This window comes from Sciurus vulgaris (assembly GCF_902686455.1).
Source record: "Sciurus vulgaris genome assembly, chromosome: 2".
Taxonomy (NCBI): Eukaryota; Metazoa; Chordata; class Mammalia; order Rodentia; family Sciuridae; genus Sciurus; species Sciurus vulgaris.
This window is the reverse complement of record NC_136462.1, coordinates 129,282,200-129,299,026: the sequence shown is the minus strand read 5'-3', so window position 1 is coordinate 129,299,026 and position 16,827 is coordinate 129,282,200. Positions and strand designations below refer to the sequence as shown.

Sequence of the window (16,827 nt, the reverse complement as noted above, 5' to 3'; positions counted from 1 at the left end):
TTTCAAAATTATAGCTAAATGTTGTGTTTATAGATGTCTTTTAAATGAAAAATGATTAGGACACTTGATTATTTCACTTGAATGTACCCTTCAGTAAAAGATTGTTGCTTTGGGGCAAATTTTAGATTACTTTTTTTAAAAAGTTTAATCTAGTATAATTTAGTTGAATTCAACCTATCTAGCTATTCAGATATTATTGGCATGTGCATTTTCCTATAAAGATGGTCTTGTAACAATTGATAAGTTAAAATAGATTTAGTTTGCCAGTGGAATTGTTAGGAACTTTCTTTAGACTTTATAGAATGGAAATAGAGAAATCATGTTTTTTTTGCTTTTTTTTTTTAAAACTAACATTTATTTTTTGGTACTGAGGATTCAACCCAAGGGTACTTAACCACTAAGCCACATCCCCAGCCCTTTTATGTTTTATTTTGAGACTGGATCTCACTAAGCTGCTGAGGACCTCATGAAGTTGCTAAGGCTGACTTCAAACTAGTGATCCTTCTGCCTCAGCCTCCCATGTCACTGGGATTACAAGCATGCACCACCATGCCTGGCATTGTTGCTTTTCTTATAGTAATATTTTTTTAATCTTAATAGTCTTAATAGAACATGAATATTTTGTTGTTTCTGAACTATTCTCTGTCCATTGGACCTTATGGGAAAAGGGAGAGTGGTTCATATTTGTGCATGTGACACAAAGAGGACTTCGCAGTAGCCTCGTTTCCCAGTCTGTGCATAGCATATCCACACTTCATGACTGTTTTATTGTTAGATTGTGTGTGTGTGCCCTGTGTTCATATAGACACATCTATATGCATGCATATTTTTGTATTAAGATGTTATTTTTCCACTTTTCTTTTTATTTTCTCTGTCAGGTCACCATGGACCCCAGAATGGAAGGGCAGTTGTTCACACCTGTCTTCTTAACTCTCAATTGCCATTTTCAAAGTATGAGCCGACAACTTACTTCTGAAGTCTTCATTCCGACCTATGGCCTCTTGGATACTCTCACAGGTATAATAACTATATGGGCAGGGAATTGCAATGTTTATAGAAAAGCAGTCTAGAATGAGTTTGAATTGATAGATCTTGCTCTTCTTAGACTTGATTACATTTGGTTGCAGCCAAAAGGGATTAAGAACTCATCCAAACACCAGATGAGTATGGTTACAGTAAAGGAGAGTTACAGCTATGTGATCATAACAGGTTTTCTTGAACTGAAGGTCTTTCCTAAACAATCCTACCCTCAACTGAATTACTTTTATCAGACCATTATGTTTCAGCTCTTTATTGGCATGATTGATTCATCCAATGGATTTTTAATTTTCTGTGACCAGATAACTTTCAGTTTATTTTTTGTGACATAGCCACCATATTGCCTTTCATAGAATAAGTTCTCAGTGAACTTTTGGTGAGAATAAATTTGTAGTTTATTTTAAATGATTTTGTGAGTAACCTTTCCAACAAAGCAATGAAAGATAAGTGATTTTTAAGAAAGCAAAAGACATTATTTTCAGTGAAACTCAGGTGATTATTAAGCTTTATAAATCTGCAAGACACAATGTGTTGATACTAAAACATACAGAGATATGGAACATCTGGTTATGGCTTCAGAACTGTGTAAATAACGGGCAGTTTCTAAATGAAGTCCGTATTAAGAGAAACTAAGTGAATTTCCCAGATTTTTGCTGCATTACCTGTTTCACTGGAAACAATGTTTCTTATTTATTTATTTATTTTTCACATCAAAAGATGACTTTCTGGGAAGTCTTCTGGGAGTGAGTGGCACCATTAAATCCCTGAAAGAAGGCTCCTCCAACAAAGAGCTCTTCACCTGCGTATTTTGCAAGAGACACCCTCTGAAGGTAAAATTGTTAGTAAGAAGTCCTTGCTTTCTTGAAGCCATGTCTGGGTAGAAAATGAGATGTTAATTTCCTGCAGACTGATGACTTGGGTACATTCTAATAAATTGCAATGGACAGGTGGCATGATGGGTTAAACGTCAGAACTTCTCTTGTTTAGCTTCATAGCTTTTTACATTTCAGTACATTTACTGTCAATAACTTTTCTTCTCTCATCCAATAGACTGTAATTCTTCATGGCTGAATCCATTGTGTTGCTAGAGAATTGTATGCATGAGACACAGTAGATTCTCAGTAACTCAGACTAGAAAGCTGACATAGTTTTATCTGAAATAATTGATCAAATGAATGAATGACATTGAGCTTTAAGGAGCCACATACAGCACGGAAGAGATAGACCCAAAGTTTAAAGTTGCTGGAGAATGTCCATCACTTTTTAGCCCAGCAAAAGAAGAAAAAGCAATATAACAGTACCGGGCATCCTTGATGTTAGGAAGTTGTAAAGTGATTTTTGTAACCACAGTGTGGACCCAGTTGCTAGAAATGTGGCTTTCTCTGTGTACTCTACATAGATTTGTTCCATCGCATGTATGGGAATAGTAAGGATTTCATGACCCCATGCCTCCTTAGGAAATGTGTTTCTAACCTTGGCCATTTTTTCTCTCTGTGTCTTTGCAGGTGATGACCACAAAGACAAGGTATATTTGTTACAGTTGGTGCCATTACTTCTACCACCAGCTTCACCAAAACAATGATACAATCTTCCTTATGCACAGTCTCTTCTCTTTCCTGTGTGGCAGTGGATGCCTCCTGCAGATAAGAAATGCTTAACTGAGAAATGCTCATGTTGGGATACCATCGATGAGACTTTAATTTGGGCATGGTGACTGTTTCCCTTGCTGCCACTTGACTCAATCCCAGGAGCCTCAGTAGAGGAAATAATATTACACAAGAAGCTCAAAATGTTGGAATTGCTCCCATAAAGATACATTTATAATTTTCATTTGCCATGTGGTAATTTTTTTAAAACTAGGATACAGTCAAAAGAAACTCAGCATGATTTTTTTCAAAAACTCAACATTTAAATAATCAGTATATAAATTAAGTGCCCTCCTCTCTTTTAATTCCATCCCTACAGTTTTCTTCTCTTAAGGGAGGTATGCACATTCTTTTAGAGGACAGATGTGCACAAACATACAAACTATTTTTGGGAGGGGGTCTAGAAGTGGGGCATATTGTAATACATTCTCTTGAAAATTGCCTCTTTCATTTAATAGTCTTCAGTGGGCTTTTTCTATTTCAGTAATACATACATATCTGTGTCATTTGTTGAATGACTGCATGACTGTTTTGTAGATGAAATATAATTAAATGTTTTAAGCATTTCTCATTCATAGATATTTATGTTAGTACCAAATTTCTGTGCAATGAACCTCCCTATATATCAACAATTTTGCATTTGTTTATTATATCATAATAAAATTACTAAGCAGTTGAATAACTGGAATTAAGAATATGCACACTTCAAATTTTGAAAATTATTGCAAGATTCCTTTTAAAATATGGTTAACAATTTTATCCTCCATGGCAATGAGTGAGATTGCCAGCTTTCCCACAACCTCACTGATAATGGATTTTCTAAATATTTAAAGTCTTTGCCAATGTTATCGCCCAAACTATTGTCTTAAATTGTATTTCTTTTGTTTTTGAGTTTGATCATTTTTTCATGTTTATTAGTCATCTGTATTTTTTAATTTCTTCTTTTATGTCCAATTTTGAGGGTGTGGGGAGGTTTTAGTCTCTTCCAGATTTCAAAGAGCACATTTACTATTGAGGAAATAAGCTTTGGATTGTCAAGCATTACAGATATTTTTTACACACTTTTTAACTTTGTTTTTGTTACAAGAATGTGTATGATTGTTATATGTCCAAGTATAACCATGTTCGCTTTTATGGTTTCTGAGTTTCATGTCATTTTTGGAATAATATTTATACTGAGTCCATAAAACTCTTCACCTATGTTAACTTCTAATTATTTTGTGTTTTTTTAATTCAAATTCTTAAATCATGAGAATTTTTTTTTGTTTTGAAATCTTAAGGTTGCCAAGTTATTTGCCATTACTTGCGATTATTTGCCAATAATTGCCCATTTATCTGTAATGCCATCTTGCGCATATGCTGTATTCCCATCTGTGACTGGCTCCATCTTTGTTCTGTGGATCTGTGTGTGTCTTCTTCTGCCTCCTGTCTCATGTGTCTTCTTGTTGGAAGAAATTGCAGTTTAGACTGCAATTTTATAAACTTTAATAAATTAATTTGTGGGAAATTGGTTTTTAATGAAATTAAGTCTTCATATTCAAGAACAAGGTATGTGTTTTTATTCAGTAATTTTGATTGTTAATATTTTTACTTTGATAATGGGGTTTTTCTTCTCATTTATTTGCTAGTTTATTTTTCTGTATCTGAAAGTTTTGATTAGTTTGTTTTGGGGGGATTAGTGGTCACCTTACTGATTCTCATTCCTTTTCAGTTTTTTTCAAAATGTGTATCAAATTCTTTGCAAATATTGATAATTTTTGTTTTCCCCCTTATTGATCCTGATTTTTATTACGTTGATAAAGTGCACAGACTGATATTTGCAGGGCACTCAAACAATTGTGGAAATAATTGCCCACCCTTGACTTAAATGGGTTTTAATGGAATGCTTCTTGGGTTTGAACAGCACACTGTTGCTGGTTTATTTCCCCCAAAAGACTACCGGAAAAAGCTACTATGATCAAGCAAAGTTGAGTTTATTAAACTTATTGCAGCAAGGGAAAACACCACCTTGACAGGGTTTAATAGTGTTTTTAAAGCAGGAAATAAGGTCTTTGGGTCTGGGGTGATGTGATTTAAAGTAGGGAACCGATTAGGGATGGGCAAAATTCATCATGCAATTCTTTAAGATTGTTGGAAGAGTATGATGAGGTTTTTAATGTGAGTCCTGATAATCAGATTATTGTCTAAGTAAACTGCTTGCGTAGATAAAGTGTTATCAGTGATAGAAAAACTATTTGCCTATGTGAACAAACTGAATTTATTTATTAGTTTATACTTTTATCTTGCTGGGCAGGACTCAGGGATGGTATTAGGTTTTATTCCCAATCGGTAAGTTATTTTTATTTGGATGGTCTTAGTCATCAATGTAAGAAACTAATTTTAAGTTTGAGATATTTTATTATAATAGAAAAGTCTTCTACTTTTTCCATATTTTTCTAGGACATTTTAACCAAAACCATGTAATAGATATATTAATTGCTTTTTACACAAGCAATTATATTCTTTTTAAAACCATTTATTGATGTAAAAAATTCATTTTCTATTATTGAAATTTCCTATTTTTCTATGACCATATTTGTTTTTTTTAAAAACAATTGATTATTTTAATTTACTATTGGATTGTGTGTGTTTTGATTTAGAAGTTTTGAAAGCATATTACTAAAGGAAATTAATCTGATTTTATGTGCTATTTTTTTTCATGCTTTGATAAGCAGTTTTCTGATTGTGTTAAAATAATTTTGAATATTTCTATTCTGTGCTCTAGAATAGGTTAAATAGCTCTAGCATTACTATCAGTGGTTAAACAAACACATCAATTAAATCATCCAATCTCTTTTGTTTTTGTTGGTTTGAAGAAGTGAGGCTGTGTAGAATTTTTTTTTTTTTTTACTTTTTTCTGTGGTTACAACTTCTCTTATGTTTTGTGTATTACATTTAACCTTTTTCCCCAGAAGACCACGATCCATGCAGATTTTCCAACACATTAACCTGAAGTTTTGGTTATTTCTGCTATGAGTTTTTAAACTATGTAAATTTAACTAGTAGATTTTTAACTTTTTTAGTCCTTCATTCCCTTTTCCCCCTCAATCAATTTTTCAGCACAATTATCAGGGTTTTTTTACATGTTTTAATTATTTATATATCCCATGTATTCTTCTTTTCCTAATAAATTCTTTAATGTAGCCTGAAACAAGGATGCATGCCTATAATCTCAGCTACTATGAATGCTAAGGCAGGAGGATCACAAGATCAAGGACAGCCTGGGCAACTTAGTGAGACCCTGTCTTAAAATAAAAAGGGGTGGGGTTGTAACTCAGTGGTAGAATGTCCCTGGGTTCTGTACCCAGTACAAAAAAAAAAAAAAACCTTGTCGCAATTCACAATCTGTATTTATTTTTACTTGTTCTCTTGTTCTTGATAACCAAAGATTTTCTGTTTATTTTATAAAACTTTTCATTTTTAATATATTATAAGCATACGAGGTAATAAGAGGAAAGAATAGTGTGGACTTGCACATACTGGATACTAGGAACCTAACTAAGTTCCAGTGATATCAACACTTGTTATATTTGCTTCATGTTTTTTTAAAATGAGTCTGGAAATCATAACCCATTTCTTTTCCTTAGAAGCATTTTTAAATTTTATTTTCAAATAATGATATTTTACAAAATCCAAAGATATAAAAGATGCATAGGTTTTAAAAGTGAAATGTGTAATTCACCTTCTCAATTCTGTCTCTCCTTCCTGGAGACAACTGGTGTTATTAGTTTTTTTGTTTTTCCTTACATACACCCCACACACACATCCCTCATACCTCAGAATAGATACACACACACACACACACACACACACACACACTACTTTATACTTTTTATAACTTTCTTTTACATACTTACATAATATATAAATATTTTAATATTTCTAGGAGGTTATTATATATGAGTATATGAGGAGTTTATTATTTTAAATAAGTTGTATCTCTACATGGGTAAAATTTACATAAACACTTAAATCTTAAATGTACAAATAATAATGTATTTTCTTAAATGTAACTACTGCTTCAAGAGATATTTTTAAAAATAATTGAGAAGTTTCCCTACTGCCTCTTTTTAGTCAAGCAAATTCTCATAGGAAAGTGTTCTGATTTCTGTGATCATAGATTAGTTTTGCCTATTTTTTAAATTAATATGAATGGAATCTCACAGTATGTGTTTTCTTTCACCCCATCATAATGATATTGAGATTTATCCGCATTATTCCCTATATCAGTGCATATTTTATAGAAACAGCAATAATAATGTTCCTTTTTCAGCAGATCTTATCTAGAGTAAATGATATCAATTTGTATTATTTCTGCTAATGTTAAATACAATCAATTGATTAAAGTAGTATCTGCCAGTTTTCTTCACTGCAAATGGTTCTTTTCCTCTTTGTAAATACTAAATATTTTCTCAGGAGATACTTTCAGACTATGAAAATATGTTCTTTATCATCTAATTTCAGTATCCATTGAAAACTCTTATAGCAATTATTAGTATGGGGTTTTCCTAGTAATAGTCTGTATTTCCATGATACTTTGTACATTTACTCATTGAAATTTGTAAGGAAGAGCTGTCCTTCTTCCCCATTTAAAAAATATATTCACTTGTATTTAATCAGTATGGATTTATTGATATTTATTTTATTTTAGGGTTTTTCATGTATCTCAAATATTATTTATTTTCATTCAAATTTTCCTGGGTTTGACCATTGGGAGCTCCTGTAAGTTAGCCCCTGTATTCTTTGAACCTGCCTCGGTAGTTTTGTGAGCACTTACATATTTTTTGATTCTACAGTATATTGTAGGCTTATCTTTATTTTCCTTCCCAAAGTCTGTAATCAACCATTTCTTTAAGGAACTCTGGTTCTTTATATTGGAAAATAGTATTTAGAAACCAAGATCTGGGTATTCCATGTACTCTTTACAACTGTTGTGTCATTGCTTCTAGGCCTAGAGTAAGAAATATGTACACAAATACATCCATATTTATTTCTTTATTCATTTACCTATCTGTATGCTAATTATGTATTGTCATAGTATATTATAGATAATTTATATATTATCAGTCTATATGAGAAATCATTTCTGATTACAATCCAGTAGCACAAGGCTCAGCTTATTTTTCCCTCTCCTTAGCTGTTATTCCTTTCTTTAACCTGGGAAACCTACTTCTTATTATCTACAATGTTTTCTCATTGTAGTGTATACTACATAGAGTGTAGTATATACATAAAATAACATCAGAATTGATAAATCACACCCCTTTACAAAACAAAATCATTAACCGGTACATAATATCTAAATGTAGATTTTTTTTTCTTTTACCTTTCCTATTTTTTCTGTAATTCTTTTCTTTCTTTTCCTTTTAATGACCATATAGTATGAATTATAAAATAATGCATATTTTTTATTAATTCATTCCTGATTTCTTCTTATTCTTCCTTTCCTCTCTCTCCCTCTTTGTGTTCTCTTTTCTATTCTTTTCTATTTTTTAATTGAAATGAAATTTACATAACATAAAATTAAACATTTAAAAATACATTATTCAGTGACAATTAGTACTTCACAGTGTTGTGCAACCACCTTCTTTAGTTCCCAAACATTTTCAGCACCCCAAAAAAGATCCATACTCATTAAGCAGTTAGTCATTACTCTCTAACTCCTATCTTTTCACTTTGGGGATCTTTTGATAAGCAGACATTTTTTAATATTGGTGAAGTACAGTGTATCAGTTTGATTCTTTTATTTGCAATCCTTATTACAAACTCACTATTGAATTTTTTGTGTGTGTGTGGCGCTGGGGATTGAACCCCAGGGCCTTGTGCATGCGAGGCATGCACAAGCTGAGTTATATCCCCAGCCCACTTTTGAATCTTTGCTTATCCTCAGTTTACAAATTTATTCTTCTAAGTTTTCTTCTACAAACTTTATCTTCATAGTTTCTGCACCCATGTGCAAATCATTTTAATGTGTAATGTGATATAAGGGTTGAATTTCAAAATTTTCATGTGGTCCTCCATTTGTTCAATTTAATTAGCCATGTGTGTATGGATCTTTTTTGAACTGTGTTTTTCTTTCTTAATGCTATTCTTTTTTTTTTTTTTTTTTTTTTTTTAGTACCAGGGATCGAACCCAGGGCTTTGTGCTTGCAAGGCAAGCACTCTACCAACTGATCTATCTCCCCAGCCCTCACTGAAGTTTTATAGTTAATTTTTTTCTTTTTACTGATTCGTTTTAGTTATTCATGACATTGGAATTTATATTGACTTACAGTCATGGAATATAATTTGCTCCAGTACAGTCCCTAGTATTTCCCCATTCCCTTCCCTATTTCTCCTCCCTCTTTCCTTCCCTCTGCTCTATTGATTTTCTTGCTATTTGCTTTTAATACTTTAAAAGTAGTATCTTGTTGAAATACATGATGGTGAGATTCAGTATGGTATATTTATATACGTGCATAGAAAATTAGGTTTGAGTCAGTAAATCTTAAGATAGTGTGAGTTCAAAACTTTGTTCTCTTATTTCAATGTTTTCTTAGGGAGGAACATGGCTATACTAGATCTTTTGTATTTTCACTATATTTTAGAATTAGTTTGTTAATTTCTTAAAAATAAAACTTTTAAAAAATTGGTTTTGAATGCATTAAACCTATATATAAATTTAGGGATAATTGACCTCTTGACAAAAGTGAGTCTTCTGATCCATAAAAATAATATGGTCCTCCATTTATTAGGTCATCTTTAATTTCTCACAAAAGTATTTTATAGTTTTCAGTATAGAAAAATAGTTTGTAGTGTTTAATATAGAAACATTAATTTTTAAAATTTATAAGTAAATATTTAATTAGATGTATGCCTTTGATTTTTGGTTTTATGCTATTTTGGTTTTATGCTAATTTAAATGAATGTTTAAATTTGATTTTTCAAATTTTGTGCTATTTTATTATATGAAAATTATAATATTTTCACATTGTAAATATTTTTATATTGGGTTGTCTTTTTCCCAATCTCAGCAGAAAGTATTCAGTTTCTTATCCTTAAGAAAGATGGCTAGGAGCTAGGGTTGTGGTTCAGTGGTAAAGCACTTGCCTAGCACATGTGAGGCACTGGGTTCTATCCCCAGTATCACATAAAAAAAAAAAACTAAATAAAATAAAGGTATTGTGTTCATCTACAACTAAAAATATTAAAAAAAAGAATGATGGCTGTAAGTTTTTTTGAAGCTGCCCTTTACCAAATTGGGTAAGTTTTCTTCAAATACTTGTTTGCTAATACTTTTTATAATGAAGATGTGTCAAATTTATTGGATTTTTATTCTACATTTTGGATATAATTATGTTTCATCTTCATTTTCTTATTATGTGAATTATTTTGATCAGATTTTGAATATTAAACAAACATTCATTTCTGTATAAGCCATTTGATCACCATTATCCTTTTGTGTGTATTTCTTTAATAAATTTCTTACTACTTATTTAAGGATTTTTCATGTGTATCAATGATAGCCATTAGCCTGTGATTTTCTTTTATTACAATGATATTTTTAAATAAGGCTTCATAAAATATATTGATTATTTTCCTTTATTCCTCCATTTTGCTACTATTTCTTCCTGGAAGGTTTAGTAGATTTCATTACTAAAATGATCTAGGTGTGGTGTTTCCTTTATGTTATTTTAAGTAACAATTTAAATTTATTCAATAACACACATAGGATTATTCAGAGTTTCTTTTTCATCTAATATCAGCTTTAGTAAGTACTATTTTTTCAAGGTTATTCCATTTCATCAGGGTTGTTGGATTCAGTGCTATACAGTTGTTAATATCATTTCCTTATTACCCTGGTAGTGTCTAAAAGTCATGTGGAGGACTCATTTTTTCCATTCCTTATATATGTAGCATCATTTTCTCTTAGATACCTCTTTTTTTTAAAACAATTTTTTTAGATGTTAACAGACCTTTAATTTTATTTATTTATTTATATGTGGTGCTGAGAATAGAACCCAGTGCCTCATACATGCTGGACAAGTGCTCTACCACTGAGCCACAACCCCAACTCTAGTTACCTTATTTCTGGGGTCTACACTCCCTTGTTTTATTTATCATTAAAATAAAATAAAACAATTTTAATCAATCTTTATTTTATATTTTCTATATTATCAGTGTTTTGAAATTTTTTTATTTGTTCTAATTGGCTATACATGACAGTAGAATGCATTTTGACCCATTTACACAATTGGAGCACAACTCTCTTTCCTCTGGCTGTATGTGGTTCTGAGTTACACCAGTAGTGTAATCATACATGTACATAGGGAAATAATGTGTGTCTCATTCTACCATCCTTACCATCCCCACTGCTCCACCCCCACTCACTCCCCTCCGCATAATCCAAAATTCCTTCATTCATCGCTACCCATTCCACTATGGATTAGTATCCACTTATCAGAGAAAACATTTGGCCTTTGGTTTTTGGGGATTGATTATTCCTCTTAGCATGATATTCTCTAGTTCCATCCATTTACCTTCAAAGGTCATAATTTCATTCTTCTTTAAGGCTGAGTAATATTCCATTGTGTTTATGTACCACATTTTCTTCATCCATTCATTTGTTGAAGGGCATCTAGGTTGGTTCTGCAGTGTAGCTATTGTGAATGAGCTGCTATAAATTGATGTGGCTGCATCACTGTAGTATGATGTTTTTGGTCTTATAATTTTCTTCCTCCTTACCTTGGTTTTAATGTACTGTTCTGTGGTAACTTTTTTTATTAAATTATTATTTTTTTTACAGACTGCATTTTGATTCATTGTACACAAATGGGATACATCATTTCATTTCCATGGTTGCACACAGTGTAGATTTATACCATTCATGTAATCATACATGTACATAGGGTAACAATGCCTGTCTCATTCCACCATTTTTCATGACCCTCCTCCCTCTCATTTCCTTCTACATAATCTGAAGTTCCTCCATTCTTCACTCACTCCACACCCCCCAATTAACTTTTTTAGGGTTGAAACTTGGATCTGTTGGAATTTTCTTGGCTTCTAAGAAATATAAGCATGTAAGGTTATAAGCATTTCACTACTGAATCTCACAAATTTTGGTAAATTATTTTAATTTTCATTCAGTTAGTAGCTTCTTAATTCTTTTGTGATTTAGTTTAACCTATTGTTTTCAAGTGGAGTATCCAAATATTTGGTTTTTTTTCTGGTAACTACTTGCTACTTCTAATTTAATTATGGTATAAAAAAGCACTCCATAATATTTCAACTTTTCAGAATTTTTTAAGACTTCTAATCTAGCAGTTGACCTATCATGATGAAAGGCAGATGTACACATAAATATGTATTTAGCAATCACTGAGTATAATGGTCTGCAAATGTCAACAATTCAAGAAGTGTGTCAGATTTTGTTCTGGTAGTGTTTAGATTTCCTACATATTTAGTGAATATTTTTATTGTTCTGGAATTTACTGAGAGAGTAGTTTTAAGAAAAAACTTCTTCCCTGTAGTTGTAAATTTATTTGTTTTTAGTTCTCAGTTCTTTATGTATTTGAAGATTTCTAGTTTTTTAATTTTATGTCTATCATGAATTAAATTAATTTTCTAATTCCCTAATTTGCTATGTCTCTCTTTATCTTAGATAAAAATAAATCTGTTGCCTTGAAATCTACTTTGTTATTGGAGTAGGGTTACTAGCTTTCTTATGCTTACAGTTTGATGTAACTTTCTGCTCATCCTTTTTACTTTAAATATATTTGTGTCTTTGTATTTAAGTACTTCTGTTGTAGACAGCATCTCGATAAGTCTTTTTATTCAGTTTGACCATCAGTGACTTTTAAGTTTTTGATCTATTTATTAACATACTAAATATTAAACATACTTATTAACATGATTGGATTATATGCCTATTATTTCCCTGCTGATTTTTGCTGATTTTCCTATTTGTCCCATATAATTTGTTTCCCCTTTCTCTCTGCTTTGCTTCATTAATTTGGGTTAATTGAATTCTTTTAGTATTATGTATTGACTTCTCTATTTGCATTTTTAGCCCTGTTTCTATATATTTTTGTTTAGGGATTCCTGTATTCACCTTTATAACAGTTGACTTAGAGTTAATACAGCACACTTCATGTAAAGTATAAAAACTGTCGGCACAATAGTTTCACTAAGTCTTCCTTTGTTCTTTGTTCTCTTGTCATACTTTATACCTTTATATGTTATAAAACCTATGTATTATAATTTCCTTTCTATAATCAGTAATCCTTAAAATAAGAGGACATACTATATTTTTGTATTTACCATTTCTGCTTTTTGTTCCTTTCTGTTTCAATCCTTGGCTCTTTCCCTTCAGTCTGAAGAATTTCCTTTATTATCCCTATAGTGGAAGTCTGAGGACAGCAAATTCTCCTACCTTTGTTTCTCTGAAAATACACTTTTCTTTCACTTTTACTGAATATTAAGTTCTGGATTAACTTATTTTTCTTCTTTTAGTACTTTAAATGCAATCCTATGATTTTTTTTATCTCTAATTTTATTGATGAGAATTGTCATCCCTTATGTCATCATTTATGTGTATTGAGTGTATCTTTTTAGTCTGTGCTTAGTTTCAAGTTTTCGTAGTATATTCTGTATCTAGATGTGGTTTTCTTGGTATTTTCTTATTTGATACTCATGAACTGATACTCTACTTGATCATAAATTGATATTCTACATGTAAAGTATGTATTTTTAGTCCACATTTTTCCAGCATACATATTTTTTCTCATTGCTTTTTCTTTCTTCTTTCATCCTATGATAAAACTATACCTATGCAAGAATGCTTTCTTTGTTTATACCTGTCACTGATACTCCTATCCTTTAAAAATAATCTTTTTTAATGTATTTTTCAAATCAGATATTTGCCAGTTCAGGCCATTTATTTGGCAGTTTCCAGTTTTACTTTAATTTTTAAATGTATTTCTGGCCCTCTTATTCCATAATTTTCATTTGGTTTATTTTTATAATTTCCATTTTTCTAACTGTATTTCCTACATTTTTACTTGTTTTGAACCATTTTCCTATTAATTATTGGAGCATATTTTACTTGGTTCTTTAAAGTCCTTATCTGCTAATACTACATCTGTTTCATCTTCATGTATATGTTTCCAATAATATATATGTAATTGAAATTTTGGGAAAAAACAGGTAGAAAACAATTTAGGAACTCTATTAATATAAAATATATCTTTAATCTTTTAATATTTGAAAGCCATATTATTATTGAATGCTAAAATAGTAAACCTATGCTGTGGGTGTTCTAACATATGTAACTGTATTCTGTATTACAAAAATAGTGTTCAGGGTGAAGTAAGGATGAATATAACCATAGTGGTAAATAGTTCTTATATTTTACATAACATGGTACTGTATCAACTGAGTAAAATGTAATTATTTGTGTGTTGTGTATATGTGTGTGTGTGTGTGTGTGTGTGTGCGCGCGCGCGCACATGTTGCCAAGAATTGAACCTAGGGTCTCATGCATGCTAGGCAAGTTCTCTACCAGTAAAATCATAGGAAAATTGCTAAAAAGGAGAAATGTAGCTAAAAAGGAATAGCAAAATTAAAATGTGATAATAAAAATATTTTATTAATCCAAAACAATGTAGGGAAGAAAGAAGAAAGGAATAAAGTAAACAAAGATATACAGAAAGCAAATGTCAAAATGGTAGACCTAAATCTTTGCCTAATTGTATTGGTCATTACTTTATATTCTTGTTATTCATTACCTTAATTATTCAAACACCAGTTAGAGTATTTTAAAGTTTCTCTGTGGTTTTCTTTAAATTTCGTGTAATTTTTGCCATTTTTTGTTTTATAGAGTTTGGTGCATATTTACCTTTTGTGGGTTTGATTAAATTTGACCTTGTGGATTATAATTTTGATGAACTGAGAAAAGTATTTTAACTTTTTTGTTTTAGTCTTTGTCTCTCTTTGGGTGAAACATTTAATTGTGTATATTTTTATTTTAACAACTGTTAAAATCTGATAATATTGTCCTATTATTCATATTTATGTAACAGAGAGTGTTGTGTTAATTTGCCTTTGTAATTTTGTTATTTTATATTTCTCCTTCTTAAATGACTTGTTTTTTTATTACACTTTTGTCTTTTAAAATATACTTGCATTTCTCTCTGTTGTAATCATTTACATGATATGTTGCATGGTGTTTTCATAAATTCATGTTACTTACACATCTTATGTTGAAATCAAAGTTTATTTGACCAACTTAATATAGGATTCCTTGTATGAAAGAAAATAGAAAACTAAAAATTCCTTAATAATAATTAATCATTATTATCAAAATTTTTTTATTAATTGAGCACATGCTTTAAAGTAGTAGATTCTGTACTGAAATGTTTATAAACCTTGTCTTTTAAAAAAGTTTCCAGAGGGGCTGAGGATATAGCTCAATTGGTAGAGTGCTTGCCTTGCAAGCACAAGGCCCTGGGTTTGATCCCCACCACTGCGAAAAAAAGTTTCCAGTTGGTGATGTAGCTGAATAGTAGCACACTTGCTTAGCATTCTTGAGACACTTGATCAATCCCTAGTACCATAATTTTTTTCCAATTACCCCATCATATATTATACATTGTTATTAATTTTTAAAAGTAATATATTTAACGTACTTATTTTGAGGATACTCATTCTGCCTCTCTCAGATTTCTCTTTTGCATATTAAAAACTATATAGATAAAGCAGCTGGGAAAGATTTGGAATAATACTAAAGTGATCAGATACTGGGAACAGCATTGGTAGTACTTGTAACTGATTGAGCAATATTTGAGCCCTATTCTATCTTACTACTGCAAATCTGTGTGATTAACCATTATACCTTTATGCTGTTCATACAGCATCATCACTTTGTTGGCATAGTCTGACATTTTTATTTTAATTTCATAGGCACATATTCCATTTGTATCATTTTATTAAATTGCAGAATATATACAAAGTCAAATTATTGCATTTATTTCATAATTACATTCGATTTTGTAGCAATAGGCACTGTAGAGAGTCAACAATTACATGTAGAAGTTAATATGGTTGTAACTGCTTATTTCATGGTACCACATTCACACTGCTATTATTTTATCTCTTTTTTCCCCCTACTAGGTTCTCAGGTTCAGGAACTCCTGAAGTAATGTATTTCCTTAATCTTGATATTATTAGCCCTTCTTTTCTTCATTAATTGGCTTGATCAGTCAGATTTCTCAGTAATTAGAAAAAGGTATACAACACAAAGTACCTTAATGGGGGGAAAAGAAGATTCCTAACCATAATGGCTTCAGGCTCAGTGGAGCCCAGAAATATAGGAGCCAAAGAAGCATCTGGTCTTTTCCTCCCTTACTATATCTTAGTTCTGTGTCTCCTGATTTGGCTCAATTATTCAGCCCATTTTTCACTTATGAAAACTCTGGGTAGGTCTGGTCATTTTCATGTATGTGGATTTGCAAAAGGACCATTTGAAGCCCTTAATTCCGTTCTTATCTGCCTTGAAAACTCAGTAAAGTGAACTTTTCCTTGTCCATATAGAAGTCTAGGAGTAGAGATATGGGCCTGAGTTAAGAAACTATGACATTTGCAGATCCAGGAATGGGAATTCAGGGTAGGCCTGGTCATATCTGCAATGGAAGTATGGTATCCAATGATTATCAGCTTCATTAGGTCCTCGTGGTCTAGAATGAAGTGTCCCTGAGGACCAGGGAAGGGAGCTGCAAACATGGCCAGACCAAAGTCTTGTAAAAAGTATAAGTACTTTATATGAAGTCTTAAATTTAAAGTACATTTACATAATTCATGCCACCATCATCAGCAGTGTGACAACTACTCTATTTCCAAAGATGTAAGTTATTAAGTACCACCAGCATACATTATCAAATAATCCCATATAACACCAAAAGTTTCCTTAGTCTGGTGGACAGCAACAAAGACTCCCTACAGTGAATCCATCAGTCAGTTTATCCAGTTGCTCCTGTATTGTGAATGATCTCAGTTTTCTATGGGTCTTAGAAGGTATAAGGTGGTGCTAGTATAAAGGTCTTTCTTTGTGGACTATGACTTAGAA

At 31.4% G+C, this 16,827-nt stretch overlaps 1 protein-coding gene across 5 annotated transcripts in view; it reads left to right on the top strand.

Moving 5' to 3' along the window:
• LOC306650377 (uncharacterized protein) overlaps positions 1-16,827 on the top strand; it is a 215,498-nt gene that overhangs the window by 11,624 nt on the left and 187,047 nt on the right. For 4 of the 5 annotated variants that reach the window (XM_079122355.1, XM_079122354.1, XM_079122357.1 and 1 more), the window contains 3 exons: positions 879-1,017; positions 1,756-1,868; positions 2,544-3,823. In XM_079122355.1, coding sequence (XP_078978481.1) covers positions 879-1,017; positions 1,756-1,868; positions 2,544-2,696 — 405 coding nt within the window. In that variant the 3' untranslated portion in view covers positions 2,697-3,823. Of the gene's footprint in view, positions 1-878; positions 1,018-1,755; positions 1,869-2,543; positions 3,824-16,827 lie in introns of those variants that run through there. The other variant, XM_079122356.1, reaches the window with a different exon arrangement.